General features: G+C 41.2%; 3 protein-coding genes across 9 annotated transcripts in view; 2 read left to right on the top strand and 1 right to left on the bottom strand.

The window, feature by feature from the left end:
- The first annotated feature begins 446 nt into the window (after window positions 1-446).
- Window positions 447-6,971, top strand: proca (protein C (inactivator of coagulation factors Va and VIIIa), a). 2 transcript variants are annotated; one of them, XM_026149285.1, is made up of 10 exons: window positions 447-530; window positions 766-829; window positions 909-992; window positions 2,003-2,160; window positions 2,349-2,373; window positions 2,747-2,857; window positions 3,225-3,365; window positions 4,193-4,308; window positions 4,662-4,779; window positions 6,288-6,971. In XM_026149285.1, the coding sequence occupies exons 3-10, from the start codon at window positions 923-925 to the stop codon at window positions 6,875-6,877; spliced, it is 1,329 nt and encodes a 442-aa protein (XP_026005070.1). In that variant the 5' UTR covers window positions 447-530; window positions 766-829; window positions 909-922; the 3' UTR covers window positions 6,878-6,971. The 2 variants fall into 2 exon arrangements, with proteins under 2 accessions (XP_026005070.1, XP_026005071.1); XM_026149286.1 differs by having other exon boundaries at window positions 450-530; window positions 794-829.
- Window positions 6,972-10,406: 3,435 nt separating this feature from the next.
- dusp28 (dual specificity phosphatase 28) overlaps window positions 10,407-18,603 on the bottom strand; it is a 16,927-nt gene continuing 8,730 nt past the window's right edge. For 2 of the 6 annotated variants that reach the window (XM_026149393.1, XM_026149394.1), the window contains 2 exons: window positions 13,885-14,304; window positions 10,407-12,194 (listed from right to left, as the gene is read on the bottom strand). In XM_026149393.1, coding sequence (XP_026005178.1) covers window positions 12,093-12,194; window positions 13,885-14,229 — 447 coding nt within the window. In that variant the 5' untranslated portion in view covers window positions 14,230-14,304 and the 3' untranslated portion in view covers window positions 10,407-12,092. Of the gene's footprint in view, window positions 12,195-12,696; window positions 13,790-13,884; window positions 14,305-15,275; window positions 15,508-18,533; window positions 18,599-18,603 lie in introns of those variants that run through there. The other 4 variants (XM_026149395.1, XM_026149392.1, XM_026149397.1 and 1 more) reach the window with 4 other exon arrangements.
- Window positions 17,977-18,603, top strand: part of LOC113010340 (uncharacterized) — a 2,859-nt gene continuing 2,232 nt past the window's right edge. The window contains exon 1 of the mRNA XM_026149379.1: window positions 17,977-18,249. Coding sequence (XP_026005164.1) covers window positions 18,078-18,249 — 172 coding nt within the window. The 5' untranslated portion in view covers window positions 17,977-18,077. The remainder of the gene's footprint in view (window positions 18,250-18,603) is intronic.

Genomic DNA, 18,603 nt, shown 5'->3' with positions numbered 1-18,603 from the left:
AAGGTTATAACCAACATGTCTGTCTCTCAATGCATCTCACAGACTGAGCTTGCTAGCGTTAGATGATAACTTAGCACTCCAAACAGCCAACATTATCTTAGCTTTTAGTCATACCAAGGTCTAGTCTGGTTCACAGGCTTTGGGCTTTGCTCAGTATCTTTACAGATGTCTTGTAGGGTCATAGGTGTTCATGCTTCCAAAGACAGTGATTTAAATGATAGAGACGTGAAGACTTCATCCACGTCCATGTTTGTGGTGAATAACCACAGATCTATTGTGTGGTGGGTACACAGTGAAAAGTCCCACACTATCGTCGTCCTGCTAGTGTCTGAAGGTTTGTAACATTTTGTGAAAATGGGGTCTGATGTGTAGCAGAGTGGGTGGAGGATAAAGGGCAGGTCTGTGTTGACAGTGTTGGTGGACAGCGATCAGCTGCAGACTGTGGACTCTCAGTAAACACTGGGAGTTAGTTATTAACACAGCAGAAACAGCGAAGCATCGTCTCTGTCCACGGCTTCCATTCTTCACATGTAAGTACCAAAACTCTCCTGAAAGCCCCTCGTTTCTCCGTGACTCTGTTTCATGTCCTGTGAACGTTTTAGGATGTTGTCTCTGTGGCCCTGTTGTTAGCTCACAAGGTCAAAGGTCGTAGAGGTTCACACGGTGATCGTGTCCTGCTGTGCCCCTCTGACTGGAGGCCTCTGTGTTCCCTGCTGATCAATCTTGTAGAAATATTCCACTGAGAGATTTTTTTTTAACTCACAGTGAGGACTCGGTTTTGTCTCGTCTGCAGCTCCTCCAGAACTCAACTTTTCAACCCCTTAAATCTGTAAGTGTCATTATGCTGGATGTTAATGCTAACTGGATAAACACAAGCAGTAAAGACATAAATGTCTGATTTCCTGCAGGAGTGATCGAGGTCATGTCCCGCCTCGCCCTCTGTCTGTGTGTCGTCGTTGCTCTGTGGTCGGCGTCAGTCATCAGTCTGTCAGGTAGGTGTGATCAAAGACGAACGGGATAAGTAAACATCAATACGTCTGTAAAAGAAAGAAGAGACACGGAGGTTAGGTAGCCACAGATTTTCTGTTACACGGGTGTCTTGGAGTCTCACTGAATTACATAAACCTGACGGGAAATAATGTGAGAGCTTCACTGTCAGCAGGTCAGCCGTGGAATCTGTTTTAGCAACAAAGCATTCATCTGCCAAGAAAGTGAACCTATTGTGCTTTTACCTGTTCCTCAACTGGGCGCTCATATTAAACATGGACAAAGTTTCAGGTAATGAGGTCAGCGAGCACACCTACCTGATCCTGAGCCAATCAGAAGAAAGCTGGCTCCAGTGGACGGTGACCTTAAAGCAGCGGTCCCCAACCTTTTTTGCGCCACGGACCGGTTTATGCCCGACAATATTTTCACGGACCGGCCTTTAAAGTGTCGCGGATAAATACAACAAAATACAACTAGTACCGAAAAAAAGATTTATTCATAACACACGTGAAAAGACCCAGGAAAACCGAGTTAACGATAAAAATATTAACACAATAACAGTGAAAACCGATAAAAACCCTGAAAACCAGACATTTCACACCTGAGCCTCAACTCTCGTGGCCAGGTACCAAACGACTCACGGACTGGTAATATAATATAATATAATATAATATAATATAATATAATATAATATAATATAATATAATATAATATAATTCTCTCTCCTCTGGGAGATGCTTCAGTCTATTGAACACCTCAGACTGTCCAGATGCTCGCTGATGTCCTGGTCCAGATCTCTCCATTTGTCGTCTCATTAGGAACATTTTCCAGGCATGCATACAACACACGGGAATCATATGAATTGATGAGAGTAAATTCACAGAATCCCAAAGATTTAAGTCCAAATGACAACAAAGTGCTTTCCAAAAACGTGATGTTTGGGGAAAAAACAGTTAAAGAAGCCGTTGTCTTAGCATTGGTCTGCATGACTGTTTCACTCTTTCTGTGTGTTCAGTATTCTCGGACCCGCGACGGGCTCACATGCTGCTTCGCTCTCGTCGGGCGAACTCCTTCATGGAGGAGATGAAACCAGGAAACCTGGAGCGAGAATGTAATGAGGAGAAATGCAGCTTTGAAGAGGCCAGAGAGATTTTCAAGACCAGAGAAGCTACGGTAAGATGTCTCTTTAACACACTGTAGTTCAAAATAAGCAAAAATATCTGGCTTTTTGATTTATGGCTGATGAGAACATGACACAGTAGTGTCGACTTGACAAATACCCACAGGAGGTGTGTGTGTGTTGTTCTGCAGCGATGACCAGATGAGTGCGATTGGTGATGTTTGTTTCTGTGTCTTTACAGCTGGAGTTCTGGACAGTTTACTTAGGTAAGACAAGTTTGTTCAGCTTGACAGTGAAAACATACTAAATATCAGCTTTAAAAATAATACCATGTATAAATTATTAAATATTATTTTAATATTTCTGATGACTGGAATGTGAATGATGTGTAGACTGAGGAGAATTCAGGACAAGGTTCTTCACAGGCTGCATCGTTTATTTCTTGGGATGGGGTGTGATATGCTTGCCTGATTACCCAAAAGCACAAGATTACAGTACATTTACAACAATACGACATCAAATAAGATTTAGCCTGCTTCTGTCTTCCTCCCAAAGCGTCACTAAGGCGAGGCTTTTGACATCTTCTTTCTTTGCAGATAGTCATGGGAAAAATACTCATGTTATCTGACTGTATTTCAGATGGGAACCAGTGTGAGTCCAACAAGTGCAGTCATGGAGACTGTGTGGATATGCTCCAAGCCTACGATTGCCGCTGTCACTCTGGATATGAGGGCAAATACTGTGAATATCGTGAGTCAGTGTCTTTGGTTACCTAGGAGCATTTCTAACGTTATATTAAAAAAAGACTACAAAAGTGAAGCAAGGAGTGTTCAATATAATGAAACTGCATCAAGCAACAAACGACATCTTTAATTAAAGCTTGAGAATCAACGAAAAGAATACAAATTACCCACTGTGCACACAAACGAGCCTAAGTAACAAAGCATTCACGAGGGTTATTTTTTTGCTAAAACTTGTTAGCGAGACTTTGTCTGGCAGCTGGACGTAGCTGCTGTTTGATTTCTTTTACAGGCGGAGTCACATCAATGTAACATTCACTAAAACTTAATGTGAAACCTGAAAAGTTCCCGTATTCCTGTTTCCCATCTCCATCTAGCTGTAACAGCCACCAACTGCTCCGTGGATAATGGCGGCTGCGACCACGATTGTACGGAGAGCAGTGACGGCCTGTCGAGGACTTGCAGCTGTGTGAATGGATACAAACAGACTAATGACTCCAAGAAATGTGTTCCCAACAGTAAGAGCAGTTCTAGTCTGACTTCACTTGCTGGCTGTAAACAAAATGTTTATTAGCAAGCAAAAATTAAATTCTCTCATCACTTTATATAGACTTGTTATTCAATATATCTTTATGGATTATGATTTTCTGGACAATCCTTTCGATAATGAAGAGCTGACGAGTTGGACAGCACATGTCCTGACACGATTCGCACCTACTGGCTAAAGAAGCTAACTGCACTCCTTGAGTACCTGGAAGCATAAATGAACCACCACATGATTCTTAAGGATTAATCCCATCCAACTACCGACCAATAATATGTCTCATCACCACATGGATGCTCCTGCCAGGCATCATAGGAGCTAGCATGAACAGGCACATGGCAAGACACAGACCTACTAGTAGACAGAGCAGTTGCTCGAGACTATAAGATCAGATGGACCAACCTGTTGCCTGTTTTGGCTACATGACAGCCATGTACTCAATGTCTCACACATGGATGCTAGAACAGGACCCTAAGAGCCTTCATCAACTTAATGAGGATGTGGTGACACTATTAGACACTTCAAGCCAGTTGCACAAGTCAAGTCATCAAGTGAAATTCACTGATGCTGTTTTACTTGCTTACTTGTGTTTCCATATGAACCACAGTTAGTAACTGATCTCAGAACAGTGAACGCAGACTAGTGGCAGTTTGCTTCGCACACTGCTCATCCACAACAGGCATGCACAAACCACAGACACAAGCTGCTGGCCTCTCAGCTTGAATGAGATGAAAAGACAGAGATTATTTTATGTTTCTCTTAATATTTTTCCATTGTAGCTTTAATACAGTGTTTTTACAGGCCGATCAGCCTGTGGACAGCTGTTAGCCACCACATCATACAGCCCACCACCGAAAGGCCTCCGTCCCTGGATGGTGGGGGGGCAGGTGGGCAAGAAAGGGGAGAGTCCATGGCAGGTACTACAAAAAAAACTCACCTACAATACACACTGGGTGTGTCATGCTGGCAACTTTAGCTTGTTAGATTTGTATCCTTACAGCAGCCTGCAGTCTGAAATCAAAGTGCTGTAATGGTGATATGGTTATTAAGATCTTAAGACTCCAACATCAGATGTTGGCAACGCCCTCTTTTTATGTTATATACATTTGAATTTGGTAAGAAATCTGCTAATTTGTTTAAATCTGTTGTGTTTTTTTTTTCAAAGATTGAACTAATATGTGAAACAAAGCTGTTTCACAATGTCAAGATGTTATCTTGTCAGCAGAATCCAAGTTGGAGCATTAATACCTGATAGTGTGTTTATCTGTAGGTCCTGGTAATGGATTACAGGGGTCGATTTCACTGTGGGGGTGTCCTCATCGATGAGAGCTGGGTTCTGACAGCTGCTCACTGTCTTGACAACAGCTTAACGTTCAGTGTACGACTCGGTGAGTTTCCATTGCAGATGACAGACACTAATTATAATTAAATGAAAAATAATCATAAATGAATGACATTGAAGTGATTAGAAAGATCAACGCGGTAACGAACTGATTAACAAACTGATTATACTGAAGTACAAATGACTGGAGAGACTGCCTGTAGTTTTTACCTGAAAGGCTGATAGGGTCTTGTTTGTTCGCCCACAGAGAGAAAACACTTCGGTTTACCTTAAATTTAGTTTGTATGACACAGAAATAAACTAGAAGCAATATATAAAGTTATAAAAATCACCACAGTGAAGGAGTTTTTTAATTGCCTGTGATATTGGGAGAACAATAAGGACGAGACTAAAAGTGATTGTAAAGAACCCTGGACCAGCTGATAAACTGCCCAGAGTTTTGTTTTTGATGAACAGACATAAATTAGCCCAGACAAACACCATGTTCATGCTCATGAGTGTAGTTATTAAAAAAGAAACACAGGCTAAAAGGTTTACAAACTGCTAGGCATGCATAACTGGTGGAGTCACGTCAGTCTATGTTTGATATTTGGGTGAAGAGAACAGCATCGCTGTCAACTGATCACCAGTATTAATTTGTATTAGATGGCAGGAAGATGCCATGGGACTGATCTGTAAACCTAAACAGGTAGTGAGAGTGAGACTCCATGGCAGAGGCAGCTGGTAGGTTGTCACTGCCCATTGTAGTGACAATCCTAAGGACTCCATACATGAACATTAATTCAACAGTGACAAATAAAGCTGGAATACTACTACTATAATAATGGATTGCATTTATATAGCACTTTTCGAGACCCTCAACGTGCTTTACAGTTCTCACATTCACACACTGGTGGAGGCTACAGTTGTAGCCACAGCTGCCCTGGGGCAGACTGACAGAAGCCAGGCTGCCATATCGCACCACCGGCCCCTCTGGCCAACACCAGTAGGCGGTAGGTGAAGTGTCTTGCCCAAGGACACAACAACCAAGACAGAGCTGGGGATCGAACCTGCAACCTTCCGATTATAAGAAGGTCACCCATGGGGCGACCGTGGTTCAGGGGGGTGGGAATTAAGTACATTGAGAAAACTCAATGTACTTAAATTTTGCAGTTTTTATTTTTTATTCAACTGTATATACAATTATTTGAAGTAATTTGCTATTTTGCCATTAAGCACTAAAACTTTACAAAACCAAGGTTGCTGATAGGTCACATTGTAGTCCAGGGGTCTCGACATCCAGGCTCCGAGGGCCGGTGTCCTGCAGGTTTTAGATATCTCCCTGGGTCAACACCCCTGATTTAAATGATTAGTTCATTATCAGGCCTCTGGAGAACTTCAAGACATGTTGAGGAGGTAATTTAGCCATTTAAATCAGCTGTGTTGCATCACGGACACATCTGAAACCTGGAAGACACCGGCCTTCGAGGCCTGGAGTTCGAGATCCCTGTTGTAGTCAGAGTGAAAACACACATCAGCTTTCATTAACCATGAGTCCACGCCCTGTGTCTTTAGGTGACTATGAGCGTCTTAAACAAGAAGGCACTGAGGTCATCCTGGATGTTGTCCAAGGTTTCAAACACCCGAACTACAACACCAAGACCATAGACAATGATATTGCCCTGCTGCGCCTACAGACCCCCGCTCCCACGACTGAGTACATCGTCCCCATTTGCCTGCCAGGACGCGAGATGGCCGAGCGGGTGCTCCACCTGAACGGCACTAAGACTGTTGTCTCTGGCTGGGGCAAAGAGGACATGAACAGCACTAAGCACAGCTCAGTGCTCAACGTTATTGAAATCCCATTGGTCAGCCACAGCATCTGTACTCAGCAGATGTTCCCCCACACGATCTCCAACAACGTCCTCTGTGCCGGTATCCTTGGACAGAGGAAGGATGCCTGTGAGGGTGACAGTGGGGGCCCGATGGTCACTCTGTACCGGGACACCTGGTTCCTGGTTGGCCTGGTTTCCTGGGGTGAGGGCTGTGGACAGCTGGACAAACTGGGAATCTACACAAAAGTGTCCAACTACAATAATTGGATCAATAGTGTGCGTGAAGAATGGGACAGAGGCCATCGCCCGGAAGGACGCCCACGCTTCTGAACCAATTTATCCACAACAGCTGTTTCGGGCTCTGTTCTGTTGAACCCACATAAAAATGTAACACACTTTGTTAAATAAAATGATTTACCATGAAGACGCAGCTGTTTGCTTTTTTAAAACCAGTGATTTCCACTAGTTCCAGACAATTTAAATTCCCTCTGACCTGTAGTGCTACGTATCTGTTTAAAATAATGTGAAATACTCAATTAATCAATGGAAAAATGTCTTCCTATAACAAAACCAAATGGTGTTTGCCTTTAGATGCTCTAAGTGCCAAAAAATATATTTGTATCAGCTGACTCTTTCCAGAAATTACTGATGAATTACTCAAAAAGAAAATCTTTGATGAAAAATGTAGGACTTATTTTCTTTGTATCAAATTACATCCATCAAATAAAGGAAAACATGCAAACATTACAGCTCAGCTGCTCTCAGTGTTTCAAGCCTCTCACCACACAGGTCACAGCCATAGTTTGGTAAGATATCATCGTCTCCTTGAACAGACAGATTTGATCATAGGCTAGGGTGGAGTCCTGTATCCATGAAGTGTACCTGCTAATTAGTACAGAATATGTCTTTGATTGGCTACACCACAGAGACTCTCTGTTAGTTTGATTCTTGGGTATTGAATATAGCTCCTGGGACATGGAACGTTACACCTCTGGTGGGGAAGAAGTCAGAACTAGTTGGTTCGAATTGTTGGCACTACGTTGGACATGTTTCTGGTGAGCCTTGGATCTGTTCATAGTTTTTTTATGGACAGAATATCTAGCTGTAGTAGTTATAAAAGGTTTTTATCTTTGGATGTTGTGGGATTTTCTTTGATGTGGTTCTGTGGCTTCATCGATTGGGGACCTTCAGCTTGTCCTGGAGCAGTTTGTGGCCGAGTGCGAAGGAATCAGGATTAGCATCTCCAAGTCCAAGACGACTGTTCTCAACCAGAAAAGGGTGGAGTGCCCGGGGAGGCATCGTGGTGGGGGGCAGCATCACGCCCCCCACCACGAAAAAAATAAAATAAAAAAATTGCTCGTACTCATGCTGCCCCAACATCATGCCAGTGCATATTGGGAATGTCACAGGCACCGATCGGTTTTCTATCGCCCATTTGCTGGGAGTAAGGGCGCCCTCCGTTTGCGAGGTGCGCCTGCTGCTGGTGGTACAGGGAGGAGAGGGCGGGGCGGCGGGGGATTCTCTGGCTGGCTGGAGCAGCATCTAATAACCAACTCGCAAAATAAAACAAAATAAAAACAAACCAACAAACACAAAAACACCAGACATCATGATACAGACTTATAATTTGCACCGATGTTTTTTCGAAATTCTACACGCGAAAAGTGAGCGCGAGAGCCCTCGGTGCGCCTGCTCGCTGCTGAAGTCAAAGTAAACTTTATTGTCATCTCCGCTACAGTCCAGTATATAGAGAGACGATGAGGCTCCAGTTACAGCAGTGCAAGTAAACAAACAATAAATATAAGAAGAGTAAGAAAATAAAAATACACTTTAGGACTCGGGGTAAAGGGATCAATAACAATTTAACATTTATAATTTAGAGTTTGATGATTTAAAGTCTCACACAACCCGTTGAAAGGGGCGGTGGGCCCTGCTGCTTCCAAATAGAGCGCATTTCATTCATAATGTTGTAAATCCAAGCCCATTATGTATTCATGATTTGAATCATGGGTTGTGTGAAATCCCAGAAATAAGCCCTATAGACAAATCGAATCTGTGAACTAAGGTGTTGGTCTGTTAGGTTATGTTGTGGTGATTCTCGGGTTGGGGGATGTGTGTTCATACTGGAGTGCAAGATTAAAACCAAGATGGACAAGAAAGGTTCAAAGCCATCAGGTGCTCAGTTTATAAAAAAGAGAAAAGAAGAGGAGGAGAAACGAGCAAAAGATACAGGTAAGCAGATGTGTCACTGGATAATGGCAGGTCATCCTGAAACAATCAGAGTCAGAATACTTTATTAATCCCGAAGGAAATTATGTGGGTTACAGGTGCTTCAAGAAGAAATGGTAAAAAAAATAGCAACAGTAACAGACTAAACTCCAAACAATACATTATGTTACAGATTTTAATATTAATTAGTCATTGTCAGTTGTTGATTTGTCCTGTTCTCATTGTATGACGAATTATGATGGCTGTTTGGTAGCTGTTTGCATACTATGCATACTCTCTCTCTCTTCATATGTGTGTACGTGTGTGTGTTTCTCTGGCGAAATTCAGCATGGTTCCGACAACAGTTTTATGTTATTGTACAATCCTTAGTACATTTCGCGTGTGTGTGTTTGGGGGAGGGCAAAGGGAGTGTTCGCCCAGGGCGCCAAACAGGCTAGGACCGCCACTGGGGACGAGTTACTACCCAAGGTGTAGGAGTTCAAGTATTTTAGGATCTTGCTCACGAGTGAGACGTGCGATTGACAGTTAGGCTGGCGGGACATTCACAGTCATGCGGCTGCTGTACCAATCTGTTGTGGTAAAGAGAGAGCCGAATGAGAAAGCCAATTTGTTATTTCACTGGTATATCACGCCATCGGCCCTCTGCTCAACACCAGTAGGGGAAGTGTCTTGCCCAAGGACACAACGACCGAGACTGTTGGAGCCAGGGCTCGAACCGGCAACCTTCCGATTACAAGACGAACTGCCAACTCTTGAGCCACGATCACTAGACTAACAACTGTGAGCCTTACTCGTGTCTTTGGAGTATTTTTAATCAAATATTGTGGTTTGCAGTGTTTTTTACTTCAGCTTCAGAAACAAACACATCTCAGGACAGGAATAAAACATAAAGTTAAACCTCGGCCAACATATTGTAGACAATGACCACAGAGCTCATTTTTGAGTGATCAACATTTAACTTTATTTTTATTTTCTCACAAACGATTGTTTACAGCAGCCTGGTCTTAAAGAGGCAGGGCAGGATTATTTCTTTAAGCGCCTGTTATGGTAACACCCTTTAGCTAACACAGACATCTGTTTGCTTTTGTAATTATAGACTCATTACAATAAAAACTGAGGTCACAGGTGGTTTAAATAATATCTGTGCAAATAAAATCATTTCTTTTAGATTCTGATGGCAGCATCAAAAGGAGGACACACCTGAGATCAACAGTAAGACTCTGCAGACACCAAAGATTTTCACAAGGTTTTTTGTTTTGTTTATTAAAAGATAATTATTAACCAGAAGCAGCATTAAAACTCACAGAACACATTTAACATATAAAACTGCTGAATTTCACAGACTTACATGTTTTACATGACGAGATCGTTCAGACTTAATAAGCTGCCAAAATGTTAAAAATTCAGACCGTTTCCCACATAAGTACTTGAATATGTTTGTTTCTTTTCTACTATTTTAACCTGAGTATTTAATATGTTGTATATTTACAGAGCTTTAAGACATCTGATGGAGCATTAAAAAAACTGACAATTAATAATTCAGTGGCTCTTTAAGGCAAGACATTTTTGTTTGTGTTCTTTTGTTTTTATGCCCAGTTTCAAGATTTTGTGCTTTTAGAGATTAATAATTAATCTTCTTTCTTTCTTTTTGTTTTTTTGTTTAATTAAATATAAAAGACCAGGAACATGTTGCTTTCCTGTTCATGTCCAGGAAAATGTTTTTCCCGTGTATCATTCAGAGGCTGATTCATAGAATATTAATATAAACTGTTACTTGATCTCGACATTATTATCAGTTTTATAAGGTGATTTAAACTAAAAAGCTTTCAAATCTCTAACTTGTAACAACCTTTGACTTTACTATGACAACATAAAAAGTTTAAAGATTTCTGTTCTGGAAAATTTCAGCTTTTCACTTATTTAAATGAACAATTCCACGTTGGCATATGTTAACCTAAGTTCAAATTAAATCTCAGGTGAAGTTAAATTGGAGCCTCCTGGGAAATAATTCTTTGACAAATAATAAATGTAAAGGTTTTGTGTGAATTTAACAAGTTTTAACAGGAGAGGCTTAAGTACCTGGAAAGCTCCATATTATCGCATCTTAACTGAAACTCTCAGTGTAACATCATCCATGCTCTACAGTGAAACTGACCTAGGATCAGTGAGATAGCCTCCTAAGGTTACATCCTGTCAGAATAAAATCCAGGTGAGTTCTCATTTAATCAGGTTCACAAGAGAGACGCTGATGAAGATCGAAATCTCACGTCACGGTTTATTATCATCCCTGAACTTCTTTGTGGATTTTTTTAATGTTTCAGATCAAATTAAAGAGGAGCCTGACTCGTCACGTGTTCACGGGGCTGCATTATTTTCTGTGTAAGTGATTCCACCTAGAGGTAAAAGGTGGGACTGCAGCCACGTGTGCTCAGACTTGGACAAGAAAAGAAAACTGAGTGTTTAGACAGAAAATAATCATTCTTTTTGATTTTCTTATGATTAGTGAACCACTGAGAGGACAAGCATAAAAATAATCAGTTTTTATACTATTTTGTTGCCAATTATGGTTTAAAGTATTTTATTTTAATTTAAATAGAAGTATTGGCTGCAAAGTAATCAATAGTGAAACCAACGGTGAGCAGCAACCTGATAGATCGTAACTGATAATTGGATAATAAATATACTTCTTAGTTCATATTTTGAACTTTTAGATATAAACCACATTTTCGCTCTTTTTGATGTCTTCACCTTTTATTTTCCACAAACTTGGTACAAATGTTGTCCTGTCTGTTTTTTCTTTAAGTGCTTTGTAACAAAGTAAAGGTTTATAAAAGAAATAATGTTATTGTGATTACGTACAGTAAATGAGCCTCGTTTTCTGTAGATGAACATCATGTAGCGTGTATATTCAGTACATTTAGGAGGTAACAGTTCCACCTTCACTTCAGCTTAGTTCAAATTTTATAGTTAATTTGTCTTCTTATGTTATTTGACTTGATTTTAAAACTTTCTATACTTTTTCTCATCATCTCCACTTGTTCAGTTTTTGTAATAAAAACTTTCCTTAAATATTGTTTTTATCAGGTCACATTTTAGATACTTGGATATCTTCAGTATCCTAACATTAAAATAAGTTCAATACATATTTGTTGGGACTTCTTTTTAAAAACAGGCCGTAATCTAGAGGTTAATTCATTCATCTAAGCCTTAATTAAAGTGACGGCGTGTAAAATCCTGCAGAAGAGGAGGACGGAGGTGAAGAAGCTTCAGCACTGCTTCTGTTTTCAGCTGCGGACTCTGAGTTTTGTAAGAAGGATCAGGACTTTCCTCGTCTCCGCTTCAGCTCCTCTTCGTATCTCTGCAGCTGAGACATGAAGCCGGGGTTCGGGTCGATCACGTGACGAGCCGTCTTGACTTTCTGGGAAAAGGGAAATGAACAGTGACGAGCTCTGGTTGTTTCTAAGGATCTGTGGTTGCTCTGCATGATTTGTATTTCTGTACTTTACAAGTTATTTTAATATTTTCTAAATATTTTTGTATTTCATAAATTTTTTCCTGTTTTCTGTTATTTGTTTTATGGACATATTTTTTTTTTGATTACCTGTCATGACGTTTGCAAAACTTCAGTCCTTCATTTCTGTCAAATCATAAAACTCATTTAATGTTTGAAGTTATCGGAGAAACTGTGGGAAAATATTTTAGTGAACAGTATAACATCTGATTTAAACTCTAAATATAAATTAATAATAAAAAGAAATGATGATTAATAAATAGATAATGCATAAATTCAGCTTCTTCTCAACACAACAAGATGTGGAAGATTTTTTAAAGTATTTATGTTGTTTTTCAACAATTTTTTCCAAAAAATTTTAATTTTACGTTACAAAAAGCAAAAAAGACATTAAACAAAGATGTGTTTCTGTTGTTGGGGTTAAACAGATAGTTAATGTTACGAATATAGGTCAGTAAATAAAATTTAATTAAATAACATTTTTTCTTTTTCATTTGAGCCAAATCTGCAGCACAAAACAGGACCAGGGGTGTCAGCCTTCAGAGAAGGGCTGAATTGTTGTATTTGTCCCTTCTGAGCATGAATATAGCAACGCTCAGTGTGCAGCTCATCTTTCAGTGTTGTGTTCAAGGGCACTTTGGATAATAAAAGCTTCAGCGTCAGAAAACAAACCTCTCAGCTGCAGGTTGAGCTCAGTCCTCCACATTTTTGACCTTCATGCAGCAGGATTGGGCTGATTTAGACGGCTCAAAGCACAGTGAGACTTATAAATAGGATGATTGGCATTTTAAAATCTGCAAAATAATACTTATTAAATGATAAACAAAAACTGTATGTGTGAAAAACTCTGAAGCAACCAAAAGTTCAGCACTTTTTCTGTGACTTGTGTTCACTCTATTACTCTTTCAGTCCTCAGACCTTCATTTGAAGACTTGATCATTATTTATCAGCACGTTCTCCCAAAGCGTAATGCTAGGTGACAAATCGTCAACATATTACGTTTTCAAGGCACCCAACACATTCCTAAATGACGAGATTGGAAAAATGAGGAAATATGACAACCGTTTGGACTCAATCTACACATCTTTGTTCATTTTCTTCAAACCTCTTGGGAAAACACTATTTAACGTCATTAAAGTGCTGGTTAAAGTTAGGAATAAAGTTATGGTTAGACTTAGGGAGAAGGTTAGGTATAGGGCTGGAATACATGGCTGGAAGGTCTATTACCGCGGGAGCGTCATTCCACTGGATTTCATCCATAACCTGGTGTGGACCATAAGAACGCGGAAGGTCACTTTTCGCGTTCTCACGGTCCGCTGCGGGACGTGACAAAACGTCGAGATGTTACGTCTCGGGAGAGAGAACAGTATTTATGGAACCTAACAGCTCCTCTAAGAGTGAACAAACTCAGCAGTTTGTTTAATCAATGTGCAGTTTATTTTCCAATAAACAAAGTGTCACATTTATAATCTGCCTCACAGTCAGCAGGAGGAGCTCGGGGTCTGTGGAGGGTGGACAAAGTTCATCACTAACACCAGATGCCAAAGTTGTAACCTGTACAAAAAGTAAAGTAGAGCAGGGTGGGATAGATCCTCACCTGTAAGGCGTCTGTCAGGGACAGTTTGCGGTGCTTCATCAGGTAGGCGATGCAGATCGTGGCCGAGCGGCTGCGTCCGTTCTTACAGTAGACGACGCTGCGTCCGCCGCGGTTCGCCTCCTTCTGGATGGCGTCGGCACAGCGGTCAAAGTGGCTGTACAGGTCCTCGTTGGGGTCGTCGTAGACGGGTATCTGCAGCTTGGTGATGCTGCTGGAGGGAAACGGCTGCTGCTTGGACACGTTGATGCAGAGCGTCACCGCCTCCTGCTGGATGAGCTCGTCGCTGCAGGCTGAGCGGGCGTTACTGATGAACAGAGCGTTGGTGACTTTACACAGCTGCAACATCCTGGCCAGGCTGTGGAAGAACTGACCCTCGTGGGCTTCCTTACACTGTCAGTGAGGCTCACAGGTAACTAGTGCCTGGAGAGAGAGCGGTGTCGGGTTCAGCAGTCTATTTAACACTGAGAAAATGATTAGTTAGTCTCTGACTCTGTCGCAGAGTTCAAGGCTACACCCGTCCATCCACTCTGACTTCCTCCTAAAAGTAAAACTAAAAGGAACGACATTCATTCTTTACTTTTAGTTATTATTTAAATGAATATCTTTTCTGCTTGCTGAAGTAGAAGTGTGAAGGTAGAGCCTCGCGTAACTTCTGATGTGCGTTTGTCAGCTTCTTTTTTTAACTGTACAGTGTTTCACTTGCTGCATACTGAGCTGAATCTTTTACAGATATTACAGATTTGTTTTTTGTTAAAGAAAAAAATAACCTTCTCTTTACATACCAGGTCTTGAATAATCTGGTCGTCTCATATCGTAAAACTCTATCATGTTACTCCATCAGTCGTTAACTTTTGTCTTCTCTCTCCTACAGTTTCTTTTTTCTCATTTTTCTTCATGTGTTTCTCACAGAGGATTGTTTGATTACCTCTAATATTGTATTGTACAGCTTCTGCTGTTACCATATAAAGCGCTTTGTAGTGGTAGTGGTATAAATAATAACACGTTTAATGTATTGATGAAAAATATATTTGCAAGATTAATCAGGACCTTATTCACTGGATCACATATGAGATTCTTTTGCTTTTCCTTGTTTCACATTTCTGTAAATAAAAGCTGGATAAAGTACACATCAGGATATCAGCTCGCGCTACAGGATTTTTAATCACTTAAAATAAATGTAATCATTTAACCTATTGATGATTCACAAAGAAAATAAATCTTAGTTGAAGCATTTTACTTGGCATATGTCATCTCAATAATATAATAAAGGTACAGACATTAAATATTCTCTGTGGCCCCAGTGACAGAGATTTAAGATGTTCAGTTAACCTACAGAAACAGCAGGCAGTGAACGCCTCACACTCGCTGAACACAAGGACGCCGTGACTCACGTGCGGCTGATCTTCAGGCTCCTTCACGCTCAGTTTGTGCTTTAAAGACGCGCCATGTTCGCTTCGTGCTGACAGGAGAGCTCAGACTGCTCCGGTCTGTTCAGGCCTCCTCATGATGACCCGGAGCTGTTCTGACCCGCACACCGACACCGCACACAGAACAGCGCACACACCACAATGCTGCTATATTTACCGCTGCTGACAGCCGCTCTGCTCTGGGTCTTAAAGCTGCTCAGATCCATGACTAAAATAGATGAATATTTGATTTTCATTTGATTTTATTATTATTGTTTTTATATGTTTTTGGAACTGGGTTTGTTTGCATAAAGATTGAAATGATAATTTTAATTACAGATAAATTACATATAAAAAATAAGCATCTGTATTGTATAAATATTGCACCTGTTAATGCCATAAATAATTCTGTAATTTTTTTTGTTTGGATTTGTACTTTTAAATTTATATTAACTTCTATCAGGCTTCATGCACCAGTACTTACTTTACTTAAAAAAAAAAACTTAAAATGAATGAAACAATGACTTCACCTCATCATATTTTTATTTATTTATCATCTTAATATACTACAATGCCAACAAAATAAAATAAAATAAGTAATATTCAGTCAATTTCATCTGCTTACTTTGCTTTATTTTCTCCTTATTGTTTGTTTTTTTATCCTCTTTTCAGAAAATGATCCCAAAAACAAATTATGTGCATGAAAAGAGTCGATGCGAGCAGGTAAAGTCATTGTTTCATTGTTCTTAATTTTTTATTATTTTTTTTATTTTTATTTTTTATTTATTTATTTATTTTTTGGGGGGGGGATTTATTTATTTATTAAAGAAATTAATGATTAAACTGTTATTGTTGTATATGTATTACTGACACTTTAAGAAGAGAGCAGGCAGAGTGGAGTGGGTGGATGATTTGTGACTGAAGGAGAAGGTTTACACGATGGTAGTAAGAGCTGCTGTGATGGCTGCTCGGGTGACATGACACGTGACACATACATGATAAGCTGTAAATCTTATAAATGTCGCAGTGATGATTTTTAGTAATTCTTTAAAAGACAAGTGACATGACACTGTGACAGCGACATCAAACAAATAAACACGCTGTCAGATTATGGTATAAGACCATATTATACAGTGAAAATGGAAATGATGGCGGAGGGTAACACCACCTGGGTCTGGGTGCAGTTTCCCCCCCTCCAGGGGCAAGGGTACCTAGACCCGGTTTGTAGAGTACGCTTGGGGAGTGTGATCGTGTGTACAGCGTCTCTTTATGTCTGTCTCCACGTTGGTTGAGTGTGGAGTAAGTGCATATGAGAGCATGAGGGTGGGAATAGATGTTTGTATCTGTGTGTGCCTGTATGTCTGTGTCTATATGTCAGGTTGGGTGTCAGGCGCCACCTCTCTGGGGACACCTCAGGCCCTCCAAGGTTTGGAGGCCTATCTCCACCTACCACCACTTCCCCTGCCAGTGGCGGACCCCCTCAGACATCGGTGCGTTGGTGGTTCTTTGTGTCTGGGGATGGGCGTCCAGGTACACGCCGGCTCACTCCTTGGCGGCCGCTTATCGGGGCCTGGAGCCTGGGGCTCGCTCGGGCCACTTCGGAGGTGGGGTGCCCCCGGCCTCTCGGCCTGGGGCTCGGTCACTCAGGCACGGCTGGCTGCCGGCGGAGCTCACGGGCGCGTCACTGCAACTCCCCCTGGCTTCTGCTCCGCGGCTGCTGAGTGAGCCCTCATCTGGGAATCTCCTCAGCTCTTTCTGGGACAGTGGCGCGGCTGCCCCTCTGTTGGTCTTCCTTGGTCTCTTGTGTTCTGGGGGCCTCTGGATGTCTGGAGTTTTGATCTCCTCCATACCTGCTTCATGCCCTGGAGGACGGGGCTGTGGCCCCCCCCACACCCTCTAGCAGATCATTACATGAAGGAACCTTTTAAAAACAAGCGCGTCCATGCTCACAGGTGTACACACGGGTGATCACACTCACAAACTACACCCTTTTTGGCTCCTACCTCAAAGCACACTGTGTTCTGTTGATCTTATGTGCTGCACAATAATGTTTAACATTTAGTATTTACTGTCATATTCCCATATATCATTGTGATGTTGTTTATTCTATTACTCTTGTTCTCTTCTGCTTGTTTTCTTTTTTCTTTCTCAGCAGGTGATCCAGGTGATTGATATATGGATTTTCTTCTTCTTTTTTTTTCTGCTCATTCTGTTGGTTTTTTGCCCTTCTCCCCCGTCCCTCTTCTCAGCTGTTTCTCTTTCCCTCTTTCTTTCTCCCCTTCTTTCCCCCAGTCAAGTCTGTCCCGTATTCAGTAAGTGAAAATAAAATAAACAATAAAAGGTGAATCAAATGGACCATTACGGCAAGGCTGGGATGGTCAGTTTGGTAAAGTAAATCCATTGGGCATCTTTCTTTGCCTTTAGACAACAATTCTGATGCAAAAGAGCCAAACGGGACAGGCAAAAAAAAAAAATGGAAATGATGGCGGCCTGCGATTACTTACTTTCAATAACTGTGCCAGTACAAAAAATAAAAAATAAAAAACAATAATAAAATAATAAAAAACAACAATAATAACTATTATTATTATTATTATTATTATTATTATTATTATTATTATTATTATGTAAGAAATAACGTTTGGCAGTAATTTACCGAGAGCGGAACTTTAAAAAACGTCTCAGCTTCATTCAGAACCTTTAATGGTGCAGCACACAGCGGAAGCAGATTCAGCAGAATCCGGAACTGTAGAAGGACTTGTGCTGATCGTTTAATCGAAAGTAAAAATGTCCACAGTGGAGTTTCTGATAAACTTTGTCAACGAGCGGCTGTCTGCCGCCGTGGATGAAATTTTCACGGTGTTTGAAAACACGATCGTCAAATACGAGCAGGACATCGAGCGGCAGCGCAGGCTGCTGGAGAGCTTCTGGAAGCCGGAGATCAAGCTTCAGAGGATCGGTAGGCTAACCGGGATGAATGAGTGTGAGCCTGCGGGAGCTCCGAGCTCTTTATGTCATCCTCGCAGACCAAAGTAACAATAGTAATATTAATAATGATAACAATAATATGAGAAATGCGGAGTTAAAAGCAGACACCTTCAGCTTTTAGAAAGATCAGACTGAGGTCAGAGCAGCAGAGACGCTGACGGCTCAGCATGCCCACAGGCAGGTAACGTGGCTCCGGCTGGTTAGCGGTAGCGGGCTCCTCAGGTCTGTACACTTGTAGAAATCACCGTAACTCACCGAGTCTGTCACAGCTTCTAACGCCAGACTTGTAGTGATGATACAGCACAGCTGGGTGGTGTAGCTCAGC

This window comes from Astatotilapia calliptera, chromosome 18 (genome assembly GCF_900246225.1).
Source record: "Astatotilapia calliptera chromosome 18, fAstCal1.2, whole genome shotgun sequence".
Taxonomy (NCBI): Eukaryota; Metazoa; Chordata; class Actinopteri; order Cichliformes; family Cichlidae; genus Astatotilapia; species Astatotilapia calliptera.
The sequence above is the reverse complement of the archived record's forward strand: the minus strand, read 5'-3'. Positions and strand labels throughout refer to the sequence as shown.

Coding starts and splice junctions, on each gene's coding strand:
- proca (XM_026149285.1), top strand. CDS start 923: ATGTCCCGCCTCGCCCTCTGTCTGTGTGTCGTCGTTGCTCTGTGGTCG. Junction 2,374..2,746: donor GTTCTGGACAGTTTACTTAG/GTAAGACAAGTT, acceptor ACTGTATTTCAG/ATGGGAACCAGTGTGAGTCC. Junction 3,366..4,192: donor CAAGAAATGTGTTCCCAACA/GTAAGAGCAGTT, acceptor GTGTTTTTACAG/GCCGATCAGCCTGTGGACAG.